The sequence below is a fragment of the Tamandua tetradactyla genome, chromosome 2 (genome assembly GCF_023851605.1).
Source record: "Tamandua tetradactyla isolate mTamTet1 chromosome 2, mTamTet1.pri, whole genome shotgun sequence".
NCBI lineage: Eukaryota > Metazoa > Chordata > Mammalia > Pilosa > Myrmecophagidae > Tamandua > Tamandua tetradactyla.
The window spans coordinates 53,192,822-53,217,194 of NC_135328.1; the positions used below are offsets into that span (position 1 = coordinate 53,192,822).

Here is a 24,373-nt window from a genome sequence, read left to right on the forward strand (position 1 = left end):
GTTTTATTTTACATGTCTTGTATTACTTATCAGCTAGAACGTTCAGAAAAATGTTAAATAATGGTGGCAGCAGTCGTTCTTGCCTTGTTTCTTTTATATAGTCCATATGATGCTGGCTCTTGATTTGAGGTTTTCTTCGTCATATAAAAGAAAATGCTTCCATTCTTAACTTTTTAAGAGAGAGAAAAAAGCAGGAATCATTGCTGAATTTTAGAAGTGACTTTCTGGTTTTCATTGAGATGTTTGTAAAGTCTTTATTCTCTTATCCTATTGATGTGTTTCCTTAATTTTTAGCCATCTCTGTATTCCTTGCGTAAGCCCTGCTTGGTCATGGTATATTATTCTTTTAATATACAGCTGGATTCTGTTTGCCAGGATTTTGCTTAGGATTTTGGCATTTTATTTCAATAAGTCTGATCAGAAAGTGGTGTTTTTCTTTGTGTTCTTTCGTCAAGTTTTGGCATCAAGGCTTACTAGTTCTTTCAGTTAATAACCTTTTTCGTTCAAAAAGTGAAAGATTAATACGTGTGTGAAATATTCTAAAAGCATGCTGATAATACTACTCGTAAGAGATGTGAACATTTTAAATACTTTGCGTCCTTCCAATTTCTGTGTGTATCCATTTGCTTGTTTATTCTTTATTATTACAAATGGGATTATATTATGTATACTGTTTTGCAACTTTTTTCCCCACATAACATCTCATGGGTATTTTTCATGACAGGAAGTAGAGATCACGCCCATTGTTCTTCATGGTGCTACAGAAAGAAGCTTCTTAATTTAGCCAGCCATCCCCATCTTGGGTAAATAGGTTACTTTCAGCATCTTTATAATAAACAGATGCACATTTGCAGATATATCTATGGGACAGATTCCCAGAAATGTAATTGCTCTATTAAAGAGTATGGGAACTTTGGATTTTGATGCAGTCATACTGTCCTCTATGCTGCCCTCCTGCTGACCCTACCAGACACTGCTTTTTCAAAACCCGTGCGAACCTCACGGAATCCGCTTTTCATTTTCTGCTGATTTGATAGGTGCAAAAATGTTACCTCGTTTAAATTTGCGTATCGGTGAGTTTGAGCCTTCTTCTAGGGTTTCTCTTCTGTTGCCTCTGGGTTGCCAGACGCCCCAGGTGTCAGCTTTCCTCAGGGAAGAGGTGGTTTTGGTTCCGTGGGTGACCACCTGGATGCAGGTGGGCAGAGAACCAGTGCCATCCACAGAATTCCCCGGGGGCAGGGTTGGCTCCGGCCGCGTCCCTACGTGTGTGCGCGCTTAGAGGTCTGTGCTGTCACCTCTGAGTGACACTGCGATCAACCAGCCTCTCATCAAGAAATAGAAACCATCCATCCTCACTGTGGGGAGAGAACCCACCACCCGGTCGAGGCCAGGACCCCTTTCCACAGAGGCTGGGAGGCCTGAGCACCTGTGAGGTGGACCCGGCCACGGCCTGTCCCTCTGAGGCCGTCCAAGCTGCCTGGCTGGGCCAGGTGATGCCTCGTCAAGGGGCAGTGTCCCTGCCGGGGCTTTCCAGGCGGGAGTCTGTGAAAGGAGGGCTGTGAGGGAGAGGCAGGACAGGGCACACTCTTGCTTCCAGGGTAAGGAAGCAAGTGGGAGGTGGGAGGCTCCTGGCAGAGGCTGGAATGAGCTGGGGCTGTCGGGCTGGTCTTTACAGTGTGAGCTGCTCTGGTCCCCAGGATCCTTGACGGACCCATTCTCAGTCATTCGATTGGCAGTCCTTTTTCTTCTCTCTCTCAAAATGTCATGTGTAACTTTTTAAAAGCAGTTTCACTGGGAGAATACTCCATTCTTGAGGGCTCACTGTGGGTTGGGCAGGGTGTCAGGCTTCAGTCCAGCCAGGCAGGTCCACAGTGAACAGCCACGCTCAGGGTTCTTTAATCACAGCTGTGGTCCCTGTTATAAGGAGGTCCGGGCTGCTCTGAGAGGTGGGGGAGGGTGGGAAGTTGTCCCCAAGGCGCTGAGCTGAGGTGAAGAGTGTCTGGGTGGATGGGGAGAGTCAGTCTGGGCTGTGTGAGCAGCGTGAGCAGAGGAGACCAGAAGGAATGTGGATCAGACCATGTCCTTGGACGTGGCCTTGAGCAGCTGAGGATCGTCAGTCCTGGCTTTAGACTCTACCTGGCGCTCAGGGAAAGAGGTTTGGCCCTCAAGAGGAGGCCCAAGGAGTCTCAGGTTCTGGACTTCTGGTTGCAAAGGAAGATTCTGGGGGCTTTTTGGCTTTTGGGGGAAGAGTCACCTGCCCAATTGGTTCCTCTCTCACCTTGTCTGTTCTTTGGGGATGTTAAAGGGGCAGAGCCCAGACTTGGGCTTAGGAACTCTTGGGATTCTAGAAGGCTAGAGGTCATTTTCTCCAGCCCCTTCCTGTTGGAAATGGGAGAATTGAGTCCTAGAGAAGGGAGGTGATGTCCCCCACCATGTTGGCAGGGTGTGGGCCCCGAGGCCCAGTGAACGTCACACGCTCTGCTGGGGTCACTGTAGCTTGAGCAGGGGGTGTATATGCGTACAGAATTGGCCCCAGAATTGGAGCCCCGCTTTCAGGGAGGAGGGGGAAGGGAGGGCCTTGGGAAGGGTCCTCTATGTGGGTTTTTTCTAAGAGCTGGATTCTGAGTGCCTGGCTGCAGCCTTGCTCATCTCCACTGGTGTGAAAGTGACTGTCTCGTCAGCACACAAGGCTGGGAGGGTTGGCTAACAGCTAGAGAACCAAGTGGGCCAGGGACTGGGCCTTTCCACCCATGCATACTCCTCCTTACATGTCAGAGAGAGTCCTTGGGGCTGATTCCACCCCTCTCCCCCCATCTTTTGGCGTGGAAAAAACTCCATAGGTGGGAAAAAGCTCACCTATGGAGAGATCAGTTCTAGGCTGGGTTTCTGGGGCTTGGGGGTGGCTTTAGTGGAGCTAAAGTTTAATGGGTTTAATCATGCCTGTGACTGGCAGGCCCTGCTGTGATGAACTGCATGCCACATCTGCTCAGCTGTTTGGCAAGTGCCCACTTTCAATCATGAACCTCCACCCCCACCCTCCTGAGACAGGAATGAAGGGCGAGAGAAGAAGTGTGGAGCATCTGCAGCTTCATACATGGCTGAGAGCTGAGATCTGAGGTCAGACTGACCCAGATTTGAATCCTGTCTCTGCTGCTTCCTAGTTATGAAACCTTGGGCAGGCCGCTTACCAATCTGGACCTCAAGTTTCTCATCTGTAAGGTGGGTCATTTGAGAGCAAATGTATGCCAAAGCCATTAACCACATGGAAGGGAACTTGGTGCTTAGTAAATACTAAAGCACAGGTAGCTGGCATCGTCATCGTTGTTGTTATTGTTTAGGAGACAGTATAGCCAGTGGGAGAAGACATGGAAATTAGGTACAAAAGAGATGTAGGTTTTGATATTAACTACCACTTAGTAGCTGTGTAACCCTCACCAAACATTTCACTTCTCTAAGACTCGGCACCTGCAGTTGTATTAGAGAGGAATTAATAGGACTGACTTCCTGAGTTGTTGGAAGGATTCAGTGAACTAAAGCCTGTAAAATAACAAGGGCTCAATGCATAGAAGCTTCTGTTACCACCATCACCATCATCATAATCAACCTTCTCCTCCTCCTCACCATTTTCATCACCACCACCACCGTCATCCCCTTCTCCAGGGCAGCATGTAAGGATGTGGGTTTTGTCCTGGGCAGGGTGCTGAGTGTTGACTGTATGCCTGGCATTGTGCTGGGTGCAGGATACAATGATAGATGAAACTTGGGTCTGACCTGGAGCTGCTCAAGTGGTAGGGAATTAATTGACGTATTCATTCATTCGTTCATTTGAATCATATTTATTGAGCACCTACCATGTGCCAGGCACTGAGCTTGGCATGAAGAGTATGATGGATTGCTGCCATGGTACATCCAATCACCTCTTTTGCCAAATTGTCCCATGTGAACTTGAGGGCCTCTCTTACCCTCTCCAGGTGTTATTTTCTTCATCTGTAAAAATCAAAAAAGGGAGTTATTCTTTGGATCTCTTCCTTCTCACCATTATTATGTGTGGCACATAGGTTTGCAGTCAAATTGGTTTTACCCAGCACCATTCTTGCTGGAGACAGGATAGTGGGGGCTGTGGGAGGCAGAATAACGCACCTCCAAAGAGGTTTGCATCTAATTCCCAGAACCTGTAAATCTGTTCCCCTAATTGGCGAGAGGGAATTTGCAAATGTGGGTAAGTTAAGGATCTTCAGATGGAGAGATTATCTTGAGTTATCCAGATGGGCCCAATCTGATCACAAGGGGCTTTATGGGGGGAAGCAGGAAGATCCAAGTTGTAGAAGGAGATGTGATGATAGAAGCAGAGGTCAGAGAAAGTTGAAGAGGCTAATCTTCTGACTTTGAAAATGGAAGAAGGGGCCACAAGCCAAGGAATGCAGGCAGCCCCTAGAAGCTGGAAAAGTCAAGTAAATGAGCTTCCAGAAAGGAATGCAGCCTTTCTGCCACCTTGATTTTAGGACTTTTGATGTCCAGAGATAAATTTGTGTTGTTTTAAGCCACGAAGTTTTGTGATGATTTGTTACAGCAGCAATAAGAAACTAATACAAAGGCCAAACTTAAAATTCCACTTAAGGGCTTCCCAGATGAGGGGAATTCCTTCTATCTCCTGAAATTTCCTGGGACTTGATATAGCTGTACAGTCTCTGGCAGCTGACACGTGCTAGTTGAGTACTTCAGATATGAGGAGGTCAGATGAGGAGGTCATCTGACCTCGGGAGGTGTGAGCCTTGCCAAGGGTCATGGTGGAGTCAGGATGGGGTGATTTCCCAGAAGAACCTTCCCCTCTCCCAGGGTGCAGAACCTCCCAGAACAGCCTTGGCGATGGAAGACCAGACTTTAGACGGTGGGCCTGGGCACCTCCTTGCTTCTCAATTGCAGACTTTGGGTTTCTCAATCAATTGTTTAGCAAAACAAAACAGAAAAACACCTAAAAAGAAAAAAAAATAGAGCTGGCATAGGTAGCTAGCATTTTTTTGGGGGGGGGGGTGCATGGTCCGGGAATCGAACCCAGGTCTCCCACATGAAAAGCGGGCATTCTAACCACTGAACCACCCGTGCACCCTCAGTGGCTAACATTTTATCAAGTAGAACCATGAACAAAATTAATTCCCTGTCCTTCCGTGAAACAAAGTCCCAGCCCCCCAAGTAGGATGCACCTGGACTGTAGAAAAAAGGGTGGCCCTTCCCGTTGGAGCACATGAAGTGGGGTTTATGAAAACCCACTTCTTCTCCAGCTTCACTTTTCTCATGTGCTGTGAGGGGGGAGAACATGGTCCGTCTTGGTCCGCTTCACCGCTGGGAGCCACCAGGGTGGACACGGCTGACCCACCCTGATGGAGGAGGGCCGGGCTGGCCAGGTTTCAAAACTGGACACTGCAGAGGCTCCGCTTGGTTTGAGGGTGCTGAGCAGTCCCTCCCAATTCTTCAGCAGAGGTAGTGTGACTAAGACGGTAGGTGAGGGTGAGGTCTCTGGATTTTGCAGGTAGGATGAATTGGAGGCAGGAGCGTGTAGGGATGTGGAGGACAGTTTGTGTCAAAAGTCTTTACAAATGTCCATGCCATTGACCCAGCAATTCCCTTATGGGAATAATGCCTAAAAACGATGACTACAAGGTGGTCTTCATAGCGTTGTTCATTATAGTAAAAATCAGAAGCACAACAATATGGGATCGGGCAAGTTCATATTAGACATTTATGCAAAGGAAATACAGTATGGCCTGTAAAATGATGTTGAGCTGAGTATTTAACCTTCAGGAAAGAGGCTCACAATATGCTGTCAGTGAAAAGCATCAGGTTAAAAATGAGATGCTATTTATACTTCAATAAAAATTCTGCTTAAAACATATACCTTTATGTAAGATATATTTGTGTGCTTACGTATATGAATAAAATTTTGAGGGTTATATAGAAAAATAAAAATAACTTTCTGGTTGGCAGAATTACAGGTCATTTAATCCCACCCCCTTCTGTTTTCTGCTTGTCAGAGATTTCTGTGTACAGTTCCCAGAGTGCAGTAGTCAATAACTTGACTACTGGATTATATAGATGTTTGCTTATATCCCAACTCTGCCACTTACTGGCTGTGTGTCTTTGGGCAAGTTGCTTAACTTCTCTGGGCTTCCATTTTCTCCTCTGTAAAATGTGGGTAAGACTGGGGTCTACCAGGTACCATGAGGATCCAGTGAGCTAATACATAGGAAGTGTCCTTGCATACAACCTGGTGCTTAGTAAGTGCTTAGTAAATGTCAATATCATTAATGTTCATTATTTTTTACAATGAACTTATATTATTATGTAATAAAGGAATAATGAAAATTGAGTAAAATTACTGCTCTTCTCAGTCAGACTAGAATTTAAGGACCTCCCATTGAAGCAAGAAACATTTTCCCACCACATCATGTAAGACCATCTGCTGGAGCTTGGACAGTTAGATGCTGCTATCAGCAGTGCTGGCTTCCATTCATTGATTTGTTGCTCTGGGCCAAGTTCCTGCTACGTGTTTACTTTCTTGGCTTCACTGAATCCCCACAATGACGATTCAGTAGAGGAAGATGGTGATGTTATGGGCCTCTTATTGCAGACGAGGAAGCTGAGGCTTGGGACAGCGAAGTGAGCTCTACCTGGCTCTGTAGACGAGCCAGGGGGCTTAGGGTTTAGCTGCTGTGTATGGGTTGGTTCATGGCTTAGGGTTTAGAGAAGAGGAGGCCGTGGGGAGGGCTGATTGACCCAGAAAGGTCAGGAAGAAGGCACAGGGTATGATAAATAATTATAGAACCAAGGGGCAGGGCGCTCCATGGGGGGTGATTCTTAAAGTGACCAGCTGAGGAGGTGATGTCCTTCTTGAAGCTCAAAGGAGAATGCTGGAAAATTCCATGGGCTTCTCTTTCTAAGAAAGACTAATGTCTGCTATTAGTTACCAAGTATGGAAGTTTTGTAGGGTGGTGGGAATTTAGAATTCCTGAGCTAAAAATAGTTCATTACCAGAGTTCACCAAGGACTCAAATGAAATATTTTCCTAAGAAATCTCGTGTCCACACAATGTGCAAAATCACTATTGTGTGCATATCCACATAGCTGGTTGGAATTCTAGCTCTGTTTTCAGTGCACTGACTGCATTGTCTTATGTCGGCTGAGGCTAACTGCTATAAAAAACTTTTATTGTATAGAAATTTTCAAATATTTACAAAGTAAGCAGAATAGTACAACGAATCTTCATGTACCCATCAGCCAACATCACCAATTATCAAAAAAATTCTGCCATTATTGTTTTAGCTATACCTCCTCCCACTCGCCACCCCCCTCAATTATTATCCTTTCTATAGTTCAGTTTTTCATGAGGAAAAATTTGCATACATTGAAATGCACAGATCTTAGCTGTACAATTTTGATAAGTGGGTACATCCATGGCACCCACACCTCTATGACAATATAGAACATTTCTGTCTCAGAAAGTTCCTTTGTGTCTCTTCCAAGTCAATCTCCTCTGCCCCCCATGTAACCTCTATTTTGATTTTTTTCACCTTAGATTCATCTCGACTGTTACAGAACTTCCTATAAATGGAATCATATGGCGTGCTCTCTTTTGTGTCTGGCTTGTTTAGTTCAGCGGCGTGTCTGTGAGAGCCATCCGTGTGCTGCCTGTATTGGTAGTTTGTTCTGTTTTATTGCCGAGCGGTATTCGATTATGTGAATAAACCACGGTTTGTTTATCCGTTTACTTGTCAATGGACATTTGGACAGTTTTCAGTGTGGGGAACGTAAAGCTGCTGTAAACATTCTTGTACAGGTCTTCGTGTGGACGTATGTTTTTATTTCTCTCGGGTAACTATCTAGATGTGAAGTGGCTGAACCTTTCAGTGGGTGCATGTTTAACTTTTTAAGAAACCTCCAGCTGTCCTCTGAAATGGTTTAACCGTTTCACATTCCCACCAGCAGTTTATAAAGGTTCTGGCCGCTCTACCTCCTGACCATGTTTGCTGTTTGCAATGTTTTTTTCAAAGTTAGCTACCATATAGAGGAAGCTTCTAGAAGGTTTTACTCTTATTGATCAATCTGGTGTTGCTTAGTTGCCATGTGGCCCACTTTGATTATTTGTTCACTTCTCTATTTCTTTGTCTTCCCAGAATTCTTTTTTCCACTGAGAGTGAGGGCAGGCTGGGTGGTAGAATGGATCTTGGTCAGAAAAGATTGGGACTAGAGGGAGGGACGAGAAATTGGCCTTTGCCCCCTTCCCTGGAGCTTGGGTTCCTGGTTTGGAGTGGGGAGTGGGGCACAATGATCTGACCGCCCTATCCAGACCTGGTCCTTCGAAGGGCAGCCCTGGATGCTGCTCTCTTATCTCTTCTGCTTTTGGGGAACCCAGGCCTCAGCTCCTCTCTCCTCTGATGTGCAAATAGCACGACCTCAGTCCCAGCCCACTGGGGCTGTGCATATGGGAGTCCCAGCTCACCTGGGCCTCTCTCTCTTTTCCACAGATATTGGCCCAGTGACCCTCACGGCGGACCCAGAGGTGTTTCAGAGGGAGCTGAGAGAACTCTACGTGCAGGTGGGCTGCCCCGTCCTGCTTGATGGCCAGACTGTTTCCCACGGCTGCTTGCCCCCTGTGCAATCCCACAACAAAAGCCAAGCTTCCTTCCCCACTTAGAGGCCGAGATAGTGGTTTCCTCCACCATGCTTCCAAGCTGTCCATGGCCCTCACCCCAGCTTGGGAGTCCTGGTGATTCTTTGCTTAAGGGGGTCCCTTCCTTCATTCAGTGAGCCAAGTACTTACATAGCCCTTGTGCCTGGCACCCAGCAGGTGCTTTTTTGTTTAGTGGGTGAATGAAGGTGGCAGAAGGGGAGGTGTGGGTGCCCAGTTGAGGGTGTGTGTGATGGCTTTGCCGTACCAAGTGTCTTTGTCCAGGGTCTGCCCCCACCCCACCCCACCCCCAGCCCCCACACCACCCTCTCATTGATGCCACAAGCTTCCTGACAGCAGGGAGTACACACAGGTCTAGTCACTGCAGGGCAGGGCCAGGCCCATTCAGGGGCTCATTCCTTTTCGAGGAAAGCAACATTTTCTGAGAAGTTACCTCCTTAAATCCTGCTGGGAACTGGGTGTACAAACGTGGGTGAGATGAGGATGTGCTCCCTTCCCGCAGAGGATTCCTACCTGGAGAGCAGGAAGGAAAGGCGTGTGTATTTATTTGGGATTGATATCAGGACAGGCTACAAAGAGGATTTGGGGAGGCGGCTTTGAATGCTTTCTGCTCGGTCCAGTGGCGCCCCCTCTCCCTTGTCCCTCTTCTTCTTGAAGCCTTGGTGGCTCTTTGGGCATCTTTAGAAGGTCCCCTGACTCCCTCCCACCCATCTTGTAGCACTCATCACCGTGGTGATTAAATGTTACCATAGTATAGGTGTAAAGTCTGCCTCCCCTACCGGATTCCACCGGGTGGGGGCTGGTCTCCCGTGGGTGAATGAATGGATGACGCTGCTAGTCTGAAGTTCAAGCCAGTTGGATCCTACATGGTGCCTCCAGGAAGGGGGTGGTTGGCGTCAGCACCTGACTCCTGAATGTGTTAAGGGGACTCCCAGACATGCACTGGATTCGGAGGAGGTGTCTCTGGGTGGACCTCCTCTGGAGGAGGTGGGTGCAGCTGCTGACATGCATTGTCCTGCAGGGAGGTGGTGACTGCCCGGAGATGACTGTGGGGGCCATCAAGGCTGCGGTGGAGGTGGCCAACCCTGGGTCCTTCATCTACGTCTTCTCTGACGCACGGGCCAAGGACTATCACAAAAAGGAGGAGGTGCTGCGTCTCCTGCAGCTCAAACAGTCCCAGGTGAGCAACCTGGCTTGGCAGGCTTGAGTATGGAAGTCATAAGTGGGTTCTAAGGAAAGTGCGGTCTCCAGCTCGGGCAGCCCTGAGCCCCCACCCGGAGAGGGGAGCGGCAGGGTGCTTTTCTTCGACAGCCTCAGCCCCAGCGTCCGCCAGCCTCTGTCCGTCAGCTCTCAGAACCAAGCAGGCCTGGTGAATTCCAAGAGTGTTCTCATCCTCTGGGCCCCCAGCCCCAGCTTCTCTGGCGAGGCTCGTCCTTGATAAAGAGCACACTACCTTATTCCTTCGACACCCTGTCAAAGCCTGCACAATCCATCTTCCTCCTGGCGTGGCCCCTGCTGGTCTCTGCAGCTCACATCATCCTCTTCCCATTGTCTAAGGGTTTGGGAGGCGTAGCCAGGCTGTTGCTTTTTGTTTTTTTGCAGTGAGGGCCAGGGAGAGGATGGGAGCAGGGAAGGGAGCAGGACTGGCCCATCTCACTTCCGTATCTGAAGACATCAACGGCTGGGGCAGCTTCTCTACTCTTGCCTCTAGAAAAAGCTCTGGTTCTCCGAGGTTCTTCTAAACTCTGCTGCCTCAAGGGGCCAGTCCCATTCCCTTCCTTGTGCATTTAACAACAGCTCCCTTTTATCGAGCACCTACTGTATTCCTGGCCCTGTCCTGAGCCCTTGACCTGCTCCTTTAACTCCAGCTCCCTCATTACTCCCATTTCCTCTCCCAGGCCCAGGGAAAGGAAAGGGCTAGGCTGGCTCGGACCCTGCCACTTCCACCTGAAGCAGGTACCTGGGAAGTCACAGGCCAGGCTGTGTGTCTGTCTTGCAGGTTGTCTTTGTGCTGACGGGGGACTGTGGTGACCGCACTCATCCCGGCTACCTGGCCTACGAAGAGATCGCTGCCACCAGCTCTGGGCAGGTGTTCCACCTGGACAAGCAGCAAGTGGCGGAGGTGAGCCCTGGGTGGGGGTGCCTTCCCCTGGCCTCCTGAACCGAAGCCTGAGCTCCAGGGACCGTGAGGCCCTTCCCTGCGTCTCTGGGGTGGGGGGTGGGAGGTATCTTTGCTAGGTGGTTGAATAGCAGTGGCAGGTGCTCGGTGCTGAGTGCTTCCCCAGAGCTGGCGTGGGAAGCGCTGTGCTCAGAGCTTTACCCCAGCGTGTCTGAGCCTTCCTAACCCATCCCAAAGGCAACTACTACAGGTTTTCCCATTCCACACGTGAAGAGGATGAGGCTTGTCAAAGCTACCTAGGTTTTGCCCTCGCAGGATGGTCCTAGCACAGTTTGGCACAAGTGTGGGCATGGGGTTTCCTCCAGGTTTCTCCCCAGAGCCAGAGGACCTGAGGACAGGTGTAGGAAGGAGCATGGGGGAGCCATGGGATTCCACCTCCTGGCTGTGCTGGTGGGACAGAAAATCCTGCTTGGGGACTTGGTGGGGAGGGCCATGCTTGGCCGGATGGCCCGGGTGCAGGGCGGCTGGTGGTCCGGGTTCCCGCAGGGCCTGGTGCTAACCAGGTGTCTGCGTCCTGCTCTTGCTCCTGGGCCAGGTGCCCTTCCTCCCTTCCGGTCCTTCCTTCCTTCCAGGTCTGTCTGCTCAGGGCTTCCCTGCTTTCTCTCCGCCCCGCACTTCCACTCCTTCCCGGCACCCAGGGGCACCCTTTGGGGCCGTGCTGGTCAATGTTTAACAGCCATCTCTCTGGAAAGAACAACGCCTATTTCCATGGTGTCAGAACTCCAGCCTTGGCTGATTTCAAGCTGTCTTCATGAAGTCACTGGATGTGGCGCTGGGGAGCAAGGCTTGCAGTTGCTTTCCTGAGCTGGAGTGAGCTGGCTCCCCATGCCAGTGGATTCTTCTAAAACAAATCCGACCAAGTTTCTTCCACTTTCTCCCCTGGAGAATGTCCAGATCCCGACCTGACCCCTTCGCCTCTCAGACCTCGTCGCCTGGGTTCTCCCCCTTGCCCACCACATGCTGCCCCACTGGCCAATTTCCTGTTTCTTCAGAGCCTCCTGTCCACCCTGCCCCAGGGCCTTTGCTCGTGTGGCTTGTCCTTCCAGCTCCTCTTTTCCTGGCTGCTTCTCATCGTCCCAGTGTTGGCCAACATGTCGCCTCCCCAGGGAGGCCTTTCCTGATTTCCTGTCAACATTAAGTAAGTCCCTTTCATACCCTCTCCCAGCTCCCTGTGCTGCTTTACATAATTGTAAGTTTACAGTTGTGCAATTATTTAATGTCAATAAGCTGAGAGCTCCCCGAGGGCAGGGATATTATGGGTCCCATTTGCCACTGTATCTCTGGCTTCCAGCCCAGTGGCCAGCACATGGCAGCTGCTCAGAAAAGAAATAGCAGGCGAATGCATGGACCTGAGGCCCTGGAAAAAGGAAGGCGAGAGAGGTAGCATCCGAGGCCAGCTCCGGCTTTGAGCCAGTCCTGCCATCACCTCTAGGCAAGAGTTTTGTGTGTTGTGTATTGTTAACTGAAGAGAGTGGTCTCTAGGGCCGTGTTTAGATTAGCGTGCCTTAACTCCCTGTCGACAGATGGCGTTTATAGTTCTCTGCGATACATTAGGTTTTATTTTTTTGGCGTGTCAGCCCGTTCCAGTACTGAGCTGCCCAAATGAGGGTGGGGGGCATTTCGGAGCAGAGGGATGGCCTGGTCCTTGCTTTTGGGGAGACTTATCTTTGCAACTTGCATGGGAACTGGGTTCCTGCCAGGGGCAAATCGCGTGGCAGAGCAGCCAGGGAGAAAGCTTGCTGAAGTGTGGGGCCGGGCTCTCTGAGCCCCTCCCTGGAGTTAGGAAAGCTGGGGGCAGATCCACTGGCTCGTATCTGTGGTGTCCAACCTTCTGCTGACTCAGTGGGACCTTCTGCTGGCTTGGTGGGACATGATGGTCAAGGTCAGCTGTCTCTGGTTAGGAGCATGGAGCCTTGTCCTTCCTGGACACGGGTGCTCTGTTAGCTTAATGCCTTGGACCTGGCCCCTTCCAGATGTTCCCCGACATTTTGCAAGCCTGGGAAAATGGCTAGAGCAGCCAGGGCTCTGGTCATCTCCCCAAGAGAGGGAAATGGAGCTTTCACCCAAGCCAAAGGAGCTCCAGCTGGGAGAAGGATTCTTCAGAAGTTGTCAAAAGTCCCCAAACTGTGCATGTGTAGTTAATCCTTATACCTTTACAGAATATGTCTAGTGTGGCAGGAGTGACACATTCTGCATTATCTCTTTCGTTCCTTTACTGAGCACCTGCTAGGTGCCAAGCACAGCTGGAGAGTATTTACGTGGAGCAGCTAATCAATCAGAGTTTAGGTTCCAATGATTTTGAATATTTAGCTTTTTCCAGTTGTGGAGTTGGCGTCTCTGGTACCAGGAACTCCCTTTGGAGTTTCAGGGTGGGTAAAGGAAGACAAAGACCCTCCTCACTGGCAGGGCTAATTTGGAGATTTTACCGTCCTTATACAGACAGGGAACTGGGTCCGAGCCAGGCACCGGGGCCTCTTGAGCCTGTCCCAAAGACATGCAGTTTTGATCAAGACTTAAATAGGTTCAAGAACCCCCTTGCCCCAGTGTACCATCTCTCAGGCTTCCCCCACAGCTCAAACCCAGATCAGTGTTCTGTCACCAGGCCATGAGTGAGGAGTGAATCAGAGGAATTGGGTAAACCCCATCATCCTGCAGCCTTCTCTGGGTTCTGGGAAGTCCCTTCCACCTCCTTGTAAGGAGAACACCGGGTCTCTTGTTCTCCTATGCACCATCCTCCCCCCTCTCCCAACACACATGCCAGCACAGCCAGTTCTGGGGTCTCAGAACCCTTCCTGAACCTAGTACATGAGGGTACAAAAAGTTTGCAGCTTATCCAGATAATCTGCATTTCAACTAGGGAAAAGGTGAACTGCCTTCTAGGACAGGAAGCCCCCCCACCCCCATCCCCAACCTTCATGGAAGGTTCTGACCAGACAGTTCTGATTAATGGATAAAGAGGTCCAGAGATGATTTCATCCTGGACCCGCCCCAGAGGGAAGCAGTATGATGGAGTGGTTAAAGCATTGATTTCCAGGCAAGAAGCTTGCCTTCAGACCCCAGGTCTGCCACTACCTGAGGTGTGATCTTAAGCATAGGACTCACTCTCTCTGGCCTCGGTTTCCTCATGTGCATAGTTGAGCCACAAGAGCTCCAGCCCTAGGAGATGATGGCTGGAGAAGAGGAGATGTAACAGTGCTGGGTACTCACTAGACTCTCAGGAAGCCCTTGGTAAGAGTCAACAGTGGTCCTAACTCCACCTTCCATGCTTTGGTGTGGAGCCCAGAAGATTCCAGTGTAATCTCCTGAAGCATAGGAGCTCCCCTCTAGAAGAGGTTCTCAGAGAGGTAGAGCCTGGGATGAGTGCCCAGGGATGCCAGATGGTGAGGGGCAGAGACCCCGAGACAGTTCTCTCTCTCTGTCGCCCCTTCCCAGCTTCATCTCTCTCCATCACACCATGCCATTGGGCTCAGGGATCCCCAACCCTCAGTTTTCTGACCTGTGGTTCTGAGGCCCGTTTGGCCTCCTGGCTTCCCCCTTCTGCTTCCTCAGCCTCCCTGGCTGTCGAGTGGCCTGGGAGAAGCCACAGGGGAATGATTTATCTGCTGTGAAGGGCCGAGCAGCAGCCATCTGGCTGGGATAGCAGTGCCAGATTCTTTCATTCCTTCCCCATCAGCGACAGAGACATGAGCCCAAATGCAGGCCCCCGTCGCCCTGCTAACATCTGGGAGCCATTGCCTCTGCCAAGTAAACATTGAGATTGCTCAATGAACCTCTCTGCTTAGAAGAGTCCCCAGGTTCTGCTCTGGAGCCCTAGAGGCATCTCAGAGCTCAGGAGGTCTTGCCCTCAGGCCTGGTCCTACAGTGCTCCTGGCCTTGTATGGGCAGGAGGGTCAGACCCTTTCCCCCCTGCTAAGTCCTGAGTGGTACTGTGCTCACAGAGCAGGCCCCATGAGCAGGACACGTCCTGCTGGGGTCCCTGACATTCTGTCCTGTGTCTCAGACCCAATATGGTTCGGTAGCCTGAACTCCTTTTCTCCATCAGAACGTCCTAGAACAAGCTTGTAATGACAGTTGTAACACAGTAGCAGTTGTTACTTGTTGGGTTAAGTGTCAGCTGGGGCTGCCACCACCTCCCAGCAGCTTTGTTCAGTTGCACTTTCCTCCTGACCCCTGACAAGACCTTGCCCTGGGGAAGAGGACAGAGGTCATAGCTGCTGCTTTGCTGCGGGGGGAGGAGCCTCACTCACTACACCACCCTCTGTCCACCCCTCGGGCTGGGAGTCCTTGACTGCAGCTTCCTTCCAATACTTCCCTGCATGGATGAAGTACTTTTCCCCATTCCTCAGGGAAGACAGATGGACCCTTCTCAAAAGAAACATTATTTGGAAAGCTAAGCTAAACAGATGAATGAAGTTGCTGCAGGTATAAAAGCAGATGGGTTTTAGAACAGGATTCTTATCCTGTGATAACGAAAGTCTAGCTGTAAACTTCTGGGTGCAAAAGCCACACATTTTCTAAATCTTGGACAATTCTTCCAGTTTCGTTCTTTTCACCTTCCCCCTCCCCCCCATGGAATTTCACATGGTAGGCAAACTTGAAGGACTATGAATTGCAGCAAGGATGGCAAATAAGTAGCATTCAAGGTACTACTTACTTATCCCACATTCATAGCTGACATTGCTAGTCAATCACAGAACTTTTTCTTATTGAGTTTGAAGGTGGCCTCCTGTTTCTTCTAAAAGTAGTTCCCCAGGAAACCATTCTCAGTTTGTTGGAGTTGGCAAGCAATAGGAAACCACTATGCTTGCCCAGGTATGTATTTAAGTCATAACATATTTGTTCTTTTTAAATGACTTTTACTTAAAAAAAAAACTCATGAAAAATTTCAAGGGTACAGAAAAGTAAAAAGAATATATTTACGAACTAGACTTAGCAATTATTACTGTGTTTGCTCTACTTACTTCATCTGTTTCCCTCTCTACGTACTGCTGAATCGTGACTGCTTATGGAAATAAATCAGCACGACCCTTTTATTTAAAAAAAAGATAGTCACCAATACAACTACGATATCATCTAGTAAAATTATTATTATTTCCCAGTATCATCCCTTACCCAATCCATATTCAAATTACCCTAATTATCCTCAATACATCTTTTGTAGCAGTTTTTGTCAAACCAGGATTCACGGAAGGGCTGTATATTTCATTTGGTTGTTATGTCTTAAGTTCTCCCAAATCTGAAGCAGTCACCCCCTCTTTTCATGATGTTAATTTGTTGATGAGGCATTGATTTGTACAATGCCCCATGTTTTGGATTTATCCGGTTGTTTCCTTGTGGTGTCACTAACTTGTTCCTCTATTCCCTAGATTTCCCTTAAGTTTGGAGTTAGGTCTAATGGCCTGATTGGAGGGAGGCTAACATTTATGGCAGGAATATTTATTTCATTGTTGGTGCTGTGTGCACTTTCTGTTGTCTCACATCAGGAGTCAAATAATGTCTGATTGTCCCGCTATTAATGATGATAAATTTGATAACTGGGTTAAGGTGGTGACAGCCAGCTTTGAAAGTCAAGTTTTCCTTTTATGACTCCCTGGTCTGTGGAGTGGTGCCCTGGCTCTTTGCATATGTCCATTTCCCCATCAACTTTTCATCTGAGGATTTTAACATCGCTGAGGAGACTTACCCAAAACACTTACTTCATTAGGGGTCGCAAAATGATGATTTCCTAATTGCATCATTCCTTCCACATTTATTAGCTGGCAGTCTTCCGTGAAGAAGAGCTTTTGTGCATCAGGAGGGACGGTTTGTTTTCTCTGAAGTGCAATTCCTATTGAAAAGTCAGGGATCAAGCTCAATCCTTTCTCTTTAATTAAGAAGTCACCTCTAATGCAAGCAAATGAGGTTTTGTTGTTTTGATTTCTTTTGTATTTTGCTTTCTCCTTATTAAGTATCGTTATGACACATGGGTTCTATAATACAATGTATTTCAACCAATTTCAGTCATTGTTTTTTTCAGGCTCAAATGGCTGCAAATTCAGCTCGTGGGAACTCCTTCACACTAGTTCCTCTGTCCTTTTACCTGCCCCCATTAGTCTTTGTTTTCTTGAAGTGACCAGTTGTGTCCTAGGCTTACCCGTAAATTCCTTGTCCTTAGACCTGGGATCAGCCATTTTTCAAGGAACCCTAATTCCTTTTAGTGGGGAATGGTATTTAGGAATCAAATTATGTGTATAAGGGTGATTACTGATATTGGCATATTGGGGTGTCATTGCTTTTGGGTGTATATATATAGAGAGAGACAGAGAGAGAGAGAGAAAGAGAGAGAGAAGAGATTATGTGGTTATTTCCAATTAAAATTTAGCACTGCAGATGGTTTACTTACCTTATTTGATTATTTTTGTGTATGTTGTATGGTGGGGTCACATTTTGTTCTTTTTCCATGTGAGTAGCCCGTTACTGCAGCACCATTTGTTGATTTTTTTTTGAGGGGGGGAGTATATGAGCTGGGAATCGAACCCAGATCTGTCTCCTGGCAGGCACGAATTCTACCACCAAACTACCCTTGCATCTTCTGTTTGTTTGATTTTATACTTGTACCTTTTACACTGAAATTCTTGCTTCAGAAAACATTGGTGCTTTGACTTATTTGCTTTATTCTACAAAATGCACTAACAGTTTCAGAATCACAATACTACTAACTTCTACTGACTTACAATTACTGAATAAAATTTAAATTCTCTTTGTAGTTCTTTTTGTCTTCTGGGCACATTCCACTGAGAAAGTATACTCAAACTCTTGGGTTCTAAAGTGACTCGAAGTCATTATTTTCTCTCTGTGTTATAGTATTAATCTGATGCAAAGTCAAGCTTATTTGCTTCATTTTGTTTCATCTTCAGGGTTTGCAAGGATGCCTCTTGAGATAACTTGGCCTAGAGAGAGACAGTCCAGGCTTGAGGAACCCCTTGCTCTCCTTCTTTCCTGGTTTTCTTGCTAGGAACCTGGGAGACTTAGCTATTGCAAATAGGAGGAGATGTTAGTTGGGGGAGGGGAGGGGAATCGAGTGAGATGTCCAGGAGGTAAACTAGATGACCCTGTCCAGGAAGTATGTGCAGCTGTACTTACACATACCTGTGAGTCATCAAGTCCTACTGAGACCACTCTGTGCCACCCACTGGGCTTGGGGCTCAGATACTCATGGACACAGCAGAAGTCTCTGTTCTCATGAGCTCCCAGGCTAATGGGAGGAGAGGCACAGAGCCAATAAATATGAATAATTAGGATGCAACATGCTGCCAAAGAAAACATGGGTTCTCGGAGTATGTGCCAGGCAGTAGAACCTATCTGGGATTGGAGAAGGCCTCTTCAAGCTAAGAGGTGAAGAATAAACAAACGTTCATCCATGAAGAGTAGAGCAGGGCATTCCCTGCAAAGAGAATGGCTTTTGTGGGTGGGGCTACCTGGGGGAGGCAAGAGGCTCCAGCATAGTAAGCTTGGGGAGAATCAGGGGCCTGATGACCCCAGGTCAGGCTGGACAGGTGGACAGGGCCGTAGAACTTAGAGTCTAGAAGGCCGTGGGAAGAATTTGGAGAAGTTAAATAATGAGATACCATCATAGACTAGATGAAAGTAATGATCATGTGGGGTCCGTGGATTTATGGGGGCTTCTTGGGCTCATGGGAGATCTTTGAAGGAGGTTGATAGCCCTCTGAGATCACACCTTAAATGTGTACCTAAGTAATGTGGTATTCTGGGGAGAGTCCTTCCTTTTATCTGATTCTCATTAAGATCTTTCCAAAACAGGTTTTAGATTGAATAAGTAATTAGAGAAAAATCAAGGATTTAAGATTTCTCACCATCATGAAGTCACCCAGTGAATCCCTGATCTTCTGTGAATCAGGAAGAGAGGCTGTGTGTCTCTGCAGCAGATCTTCTTGATCCTGCTTGGAGAACACAGTGCCTGGTGGAAGCATAGTCTGAGACCCTGTGGTGGGTGTTTGTAGATTGCATTGGTCTGGGGGACATTTTGGATCTCCAGGGCTCACCCGTGCTGCAGCAATGTCAGAGGTCTTTTTGGAGGAGGAAGTAACAGGTGGCGTAGAAGCTGGGCAGGTGGGGCAGAGTCTTCCCAGCAGGGGGACACCCACTTGCTCCTTCCCCCTGAGCCAAGTCCTCTGGATGCCTCAATTTGGTCATCACAACTCGGAACCCACAGAAACCAGGAAGGGAACAATGCATCAACCAGGCCTGGTGTAGCACAATGAGGAGTGTTGTAGCCTCAGGTGACCTGGAAAGCCTGTGTTCTGCCTTATAGCATCAAAACCCAAAAGGACCAGATTCTGTCTGCAGCTGGCAGCCAGTTGAGGACCCTGCCTCAGGTAGGCTGGACATAAGCCAGAGGTTATGGCCATCTGCTCTCTCATGCCTGCCTCCCCAGGTGCTGAAGTGGGTGGAGTCAGCGATTCAGGCCTCCAAGGTGCACCTGCTGTCTACGGACCATGAGGAGGAGGGGGAGCACACGTGGAGCATCCCTTTCGACCCCAGCCTGAAGGAAGTCACCATCTCCTTGAGTGGGCCAGGGCCTGAGATCGAAGTCCGCGATCCGCTGGGTACGTGCCGCCTGTGGGCTGCTTTCCTATCAGCCTCCTCTCTGTGACTGAGCTGGGAGCCCAGGGTGGGACAGAGAGAGAAAACCAGCATCGCAGGTATTTGGACACAAGTTTCAGGGAACACGGAGAGTGGAGAAGAATCCGAGGAGAGGGCAGAGATGATACCCATGGTTGACCAGCAAGCCTGGGGCTGCTCTCAGGAAAGTGTTGGGGACTCAGTTCTTGGGGTTTCCACAGGCAGGATCCTGCAGAAGGACGAGGGCCTCCGTGTGCTCCTCAACATCCCCGACTCAGCCAAGGTCGTGGCCTTTAAGCCTGAGCATCCCGGGCTGTGGTCCATCAAGGTAGGGAGCACTGGGTGGGGGGAAGATCGGTTTCACTGAGCTAGAGCACCATCTCCCAACTTCCTGCTCTGGGGGGCTTGAGGCCCAGGGAAGCTGCGGGCTGGGCCCTGGGCAGGGATGTCTAGGGCTTATCAATAGTAATAAAAGACCAAGAACAAAGGAGAAGCATTCTGTTTGTAACAGTGAGTAAAACCGCTTTGGAGTGGTTTGGGTATAGTTCTTAGAAGAAGGACTTGGAGAAACAATTTGAGTGCCCTGTGTCAAGCTGGCTTGTGACACAGAGCTATGTCCTATGAAGAATGTGCAAAAGAAGCAAGAATGACTATACAGAGTTGATTCAGAGGTTCAGGACTGGCAGGAGAAGCAGGGCCTGCTCTAATCTATCTGCAGGGTTCTGGAAGCTCAGGACTGGGGGGCAAACTCAGCTCCCATGTAAGCAAGGACTCTCTGACAGAGCAACCTGGGATGGGATAGGTTGCTGCGTTGGAAGGACTTGTGACCACATGGTGATAGGGAAAATGTTTTCTGAGCACCTACTAGGTGCCAGGCACTGTGCTAGGTGCTGTGGGTGGCATGACAGCATCAACCACCTACCTTTCAAACTCTGGGCTTCTTTGAGTCAAGAGTTGCTGATGGGGAAGGTAAGGCAGGTCAGATGCAGAGGTAGATGTCAGGGCTGCAGAAATGGGGGAGAGCTAGAAAGGCAGCGCAGCTTCAAGAGCTTCACTCAGGACAGTGTGGTAAGCTGGGGTTTCTTCCATTTCTTGGGGGAGTGTCATGTTGGGAGATGGAAGTAACTAAGTTGCCTATTTGGCTGCAAAGGCAGGAAAAATCAGGCAGGAAGAATCAAGCTGCTGACACAGGGCCTGGCAGCCTCTACTAATCTAGAGTTTGATCAGGTTGGCTGCCTCCTGTGCTGAGCTGGGGTGCTGGGGTTGGATGCTCCAGTGATGTGTGGGGCCGGGACCTGTGCTAGGTTTACAGCAGCGGCCGCCACTCAGTGAGAATCACGGGTGTCAGCAACATCGACTTCCGAGCCGGCTTCTCCATCCAGCCCTCTCTGGACCTCAACCACACCATCGAGTGGCCCTTGCAAGGTACTATGGTGCTGAGTCACCTTTGGCAGAAATGGGTCCTGGCTTTGGGAAGTGGAGGAGTTCTGGGGTACAGACTTGGCTGACCGAGTGTGTGACTATAGGATACACCCTGCAGAGGCTAAAGTTGGACCAGTCTCCCATATCCCAGTGTGGTAAACTGAGGTCCAGGGCCAGCGTCCTCTTCATCAGCCCCAGCCAAGGTGACATTGTGATAATTTACCTTTAACACATGCTCACTGTAACCAAGGGCCTCCAGAACCCTTATGCTCTCCCTCTTGTTACTGAGTTCATATCGTCCCCTTTGTTTTTTGTCAAAGCTTGTTGGGTGAACATTTAGACGCCCCAGAGGTTGATGAGTTTGGGGACAGCCTGGGAGAGATGTTGAGGTTGGAGGCACAAGGTCAGTGTCTCCTGAATGATTGGAAGTTGTCCACTTGGGTCCGGGGTGCTTGGATGTCCCATCACTGTTCGCCTAGGGGAGGGTAGGCTCCAGGGCAGGGAGGGGCTTCTGCCTCAGGCTGTCTCAGCTCCATGCTAGAAAATAACATATAGTGGACAGATCAGGGGTTACAACTTGTAGTTTGGAAAATATGGTCCCTCATCATCGGGCCACTCGGTACGTCTAGCTGGGACTAGCTCAGAAGAGAGATTGGGAGTGTCTGGAGCAGGTCAGACTGATTTTGGGGACCACTGAATAATGACCAGAAATTGTACATGTTGGACCCTTAAATCTTCTTTTCAAACTGCATCTTTTCTAATGTTTGTTATTCTTGTCAGCCCTTGTTGGTTTCTCTGCCAGGTCCAGCATTAACATCTTTAGAGTGAAAAAGGGGCTGCTTGCTCATTTTGTGTCTGTTTTGCCAGGAACAAGAAGGAGAGGAGCAGGGAAACTTAGGCCCTACTCAAAAGCCAATCTTGGAAAGAAGAGAAATCCTAAATTTAGTGCTAAAATGCTGGAATGAGGATTGAAAGTGAATGTCCCCTAGAGGACATTCACTACTGGCCAGTTTCCAGTGGAAGTGGGCAAAGGGGACCACAGCCCCTCCTGGGCTACCTTCTGCATTTTTGCTCTTGATAGAGATGTGTGGGTCCAAGACATTTTTTTTTTGAAAAAAGAGAAACAACGGGACAATTGCAGTGAGAAATAGCAGTTGGCACTTGGCCAGGGCATCAGGGAGTAGAGGAGATGGTGGCCAAGTTGACACTGGATGCCCCAGCTACACAGAGCAGCTGATACATGCCATCTGCTGATTTACCATGTGGGAATGGGTGCCCAGGATTGGCACACTTGTTTTTTTCAAAAGAATCTGGACGTCTAGATTTTCATGTGCACTTCCGGATTATTCAGTGTTTTTCAAACATTTTAAGCCTTTTGTGGACCAAACCAGCCACACCCATAGGCCACTGGTTTTGATCTTTGAGAGAAAAGAAATGATAACTGTCCAAAAAGTGAGAGACCTGACAAAAGTTTCAAAATCAACTAAGGACATTATGAAGCCTGAGTGAAGTCCTGTCTGTTCTGAGATGGTGTGAAAAGTACCACATTTCCATTATGATAGAAAAAAAATCAAAGAACAGCCGAGCAGGGGGCAAGGTTGGTCAGGAGTCACATTCCCCAGATTATGACATGCGCCTTATCTGAGGCCAGCCCCAGAAGCCTGCCTGATGATGCTTTATACCAGACTTAAAGGCAGGTGGTGGTGGAGAGAAATGCCCCTACCCAGTTCTACCCCATGAGAGTCAGAATTTGTGGTCATGGGGGAAGCATGGCCTGGATGGCCAGTGATGTTTCAGGACCATGGACAGTGGCAAGGTCCTCCTTATCTTACCCCAGCATTAATTGGCACAGGGGTAGGTAGAGGAGGTGGCAGTGAGTGAAGGAGGGCCAAGCAGGCTGGGTTCCTGAGGTGTGGTTCCAAGGCCCCTGCTTGGGGTGCATCAGAGATCACATGCAGATGCCAGCACCACTTTCCTCATCCTTCTCTCTGCAGGGGTTCCCATTTCCCTAGTGATCAACTCCACAGGCCTGCAGTCACCTGGCCACCTGGACTCCGTGGAGCTCTCACACAGCTCAGGGCAACCCCTCCTGACTCTCCCCACTCAACCCCTCTTCAATGGCTCCACCTATCAGCTGTGGGGTGGGCCACCCTTCCAGGCCCCCCAGGAGCGCTTCTACCTCAAGGTGAAGGGTGAGGACCATGAGGGGAACCCCCTCCTCCGTGTCTCTGGCGTTGCCTACAGCAGGGTGGCCCCAGGTGAGTGATTGACTCTCTTGTCCCTCAGCTCTCCTGGCTCACTTTAAAGCCCATTTCTTTCTGAATGCCTTCCCTGATTAGATTAGATTAGGAAATATTTGTTAAGCAAATTTCTTTTGGGCCAGTCCTTCCCTGAAAGTCATTATGGTAAGTACAAGACACTTCAGTTGTGATGATCAGTTCGAAAATTTAGTACAAAGTTAGCCATCTATCCACCCATCCACCTCTTCAATATTCATTTTGAGAATCTACTGTGCATCAGTTACAATGCTAGGCATTGGGACACAACAGTGGGCAATGCATTCATGGATAGCTGCTCTTCTGTAATCATAATCATAGCAATATTAATTTCAGCCACCATTTTGAGCACCTCCCATGGGCTAGTTCTGAATCAAGCACTCACCATGCATTAATTGATTGAATGCTTACAACAATTCTGAGAAGTAACCTCATTTTATAGATGAGAAAACTAAGACCACCCACCTCACAGGGTTACACTGAGGGTTCCCCATAGAGAGACAGTGTGTGGGGTGCTCAGAGGCTGGGAGTTGTGGTGAGGACCCTCTACATGCGGTGGCTGCTCTTATCGTCACTTCGCTGTGGTCATAGGTTGTTTCGTCATCCCATCCTTGGTCATACGGTGTTTGTTCTCATATGTGTGGCTTCTTGGTGGCTTCCCGTGTGTTCTTGTGGTTTCAGGATTGAGGTGGGAAGCTTCCATAGGGCAGGATTGAGTTTTAGGCCTTCTAGGTTTGCCACTGGTCTAAGTTAGCTGGCCATCAGGCCTCTTTATTGAGCTCCATTGACTTCTTCTGCCCATTCCTTCCTTCCCCTGGAGGTAGATGTCATTGATATTCTGGTGTCTTTGCAATGGATTTCAGTGAGGGGTAGTGTCCTCTACCTGCCTTGAATAGGGGTGAAGGGCCAGGAAGGTGCTCTTCTCCTCTGCAGAACTTTGGGGATTTAGGTGCAGCAGGACAGGTCTGGGCTGAGTAAGGGAGCTTTGGATCCCTTCTTTATAGCTTCCACTCCCCTGCTCCTGGGCCTCCTCTCTTTTGGCTTATCCAGCTTGGAGAAGGAATTTCCAGGAAGGAATTTCCGCAGGGGAAATAACAGCCTCTGTTTGCTCTCTGTGTACTTTCAGATGGATCCAAGAGCTTGGAGATCAGTTCTGCTTTTGGTCTCCATTGCAGCTCTAGATTAGAGACA

At 48.9% G+C, this 24,373-nt stretch overlaps 1 protein-coding gene across 1 annotated transcript in view; it reads left to right on the forward strand.

Moving 5' to 3' along the window:
* HMCN2 (hemicentin 2) overlaps positions 1 to 24,373 on the forward strand; it is a 149,043-nt gene that overhangs the window by 5,676 nt on the left and 118,994 nt on the right. Inside the window, exons 2-8 of the mRNA XM_077128152.1 lie at positions 8,520 to 8,590; positions 9,705 to 9,863; positions 10,683 to 10,805; positions 19,297 to 19,468; positions 19,706 to 19,812; positions 20,789 to 20,909; positions 22,901 to 23,164. Coding sequence (XP_076984267.1) covers positions 8,520 to 8,590; positions 9,705 to 9,863; positions 10,683 to 10,805; positions 19,297 to 19,468; positions 19,706 to 19,812; positions 20,789 to 20,909; positions 22,901 to 23,164 — 1,017 coding nt within the window. The remainder of the gene's footprint in view (positions 1 to 8,519; positions 8,591 to 9,704; positions 9,864 to 10,682; positions 10,806 to 19,296; positions 19,469 to 19,705; positions 19,813 to 20,788; positions 20,910 to 22,900; positions 23,165 to 24,373) is intronic.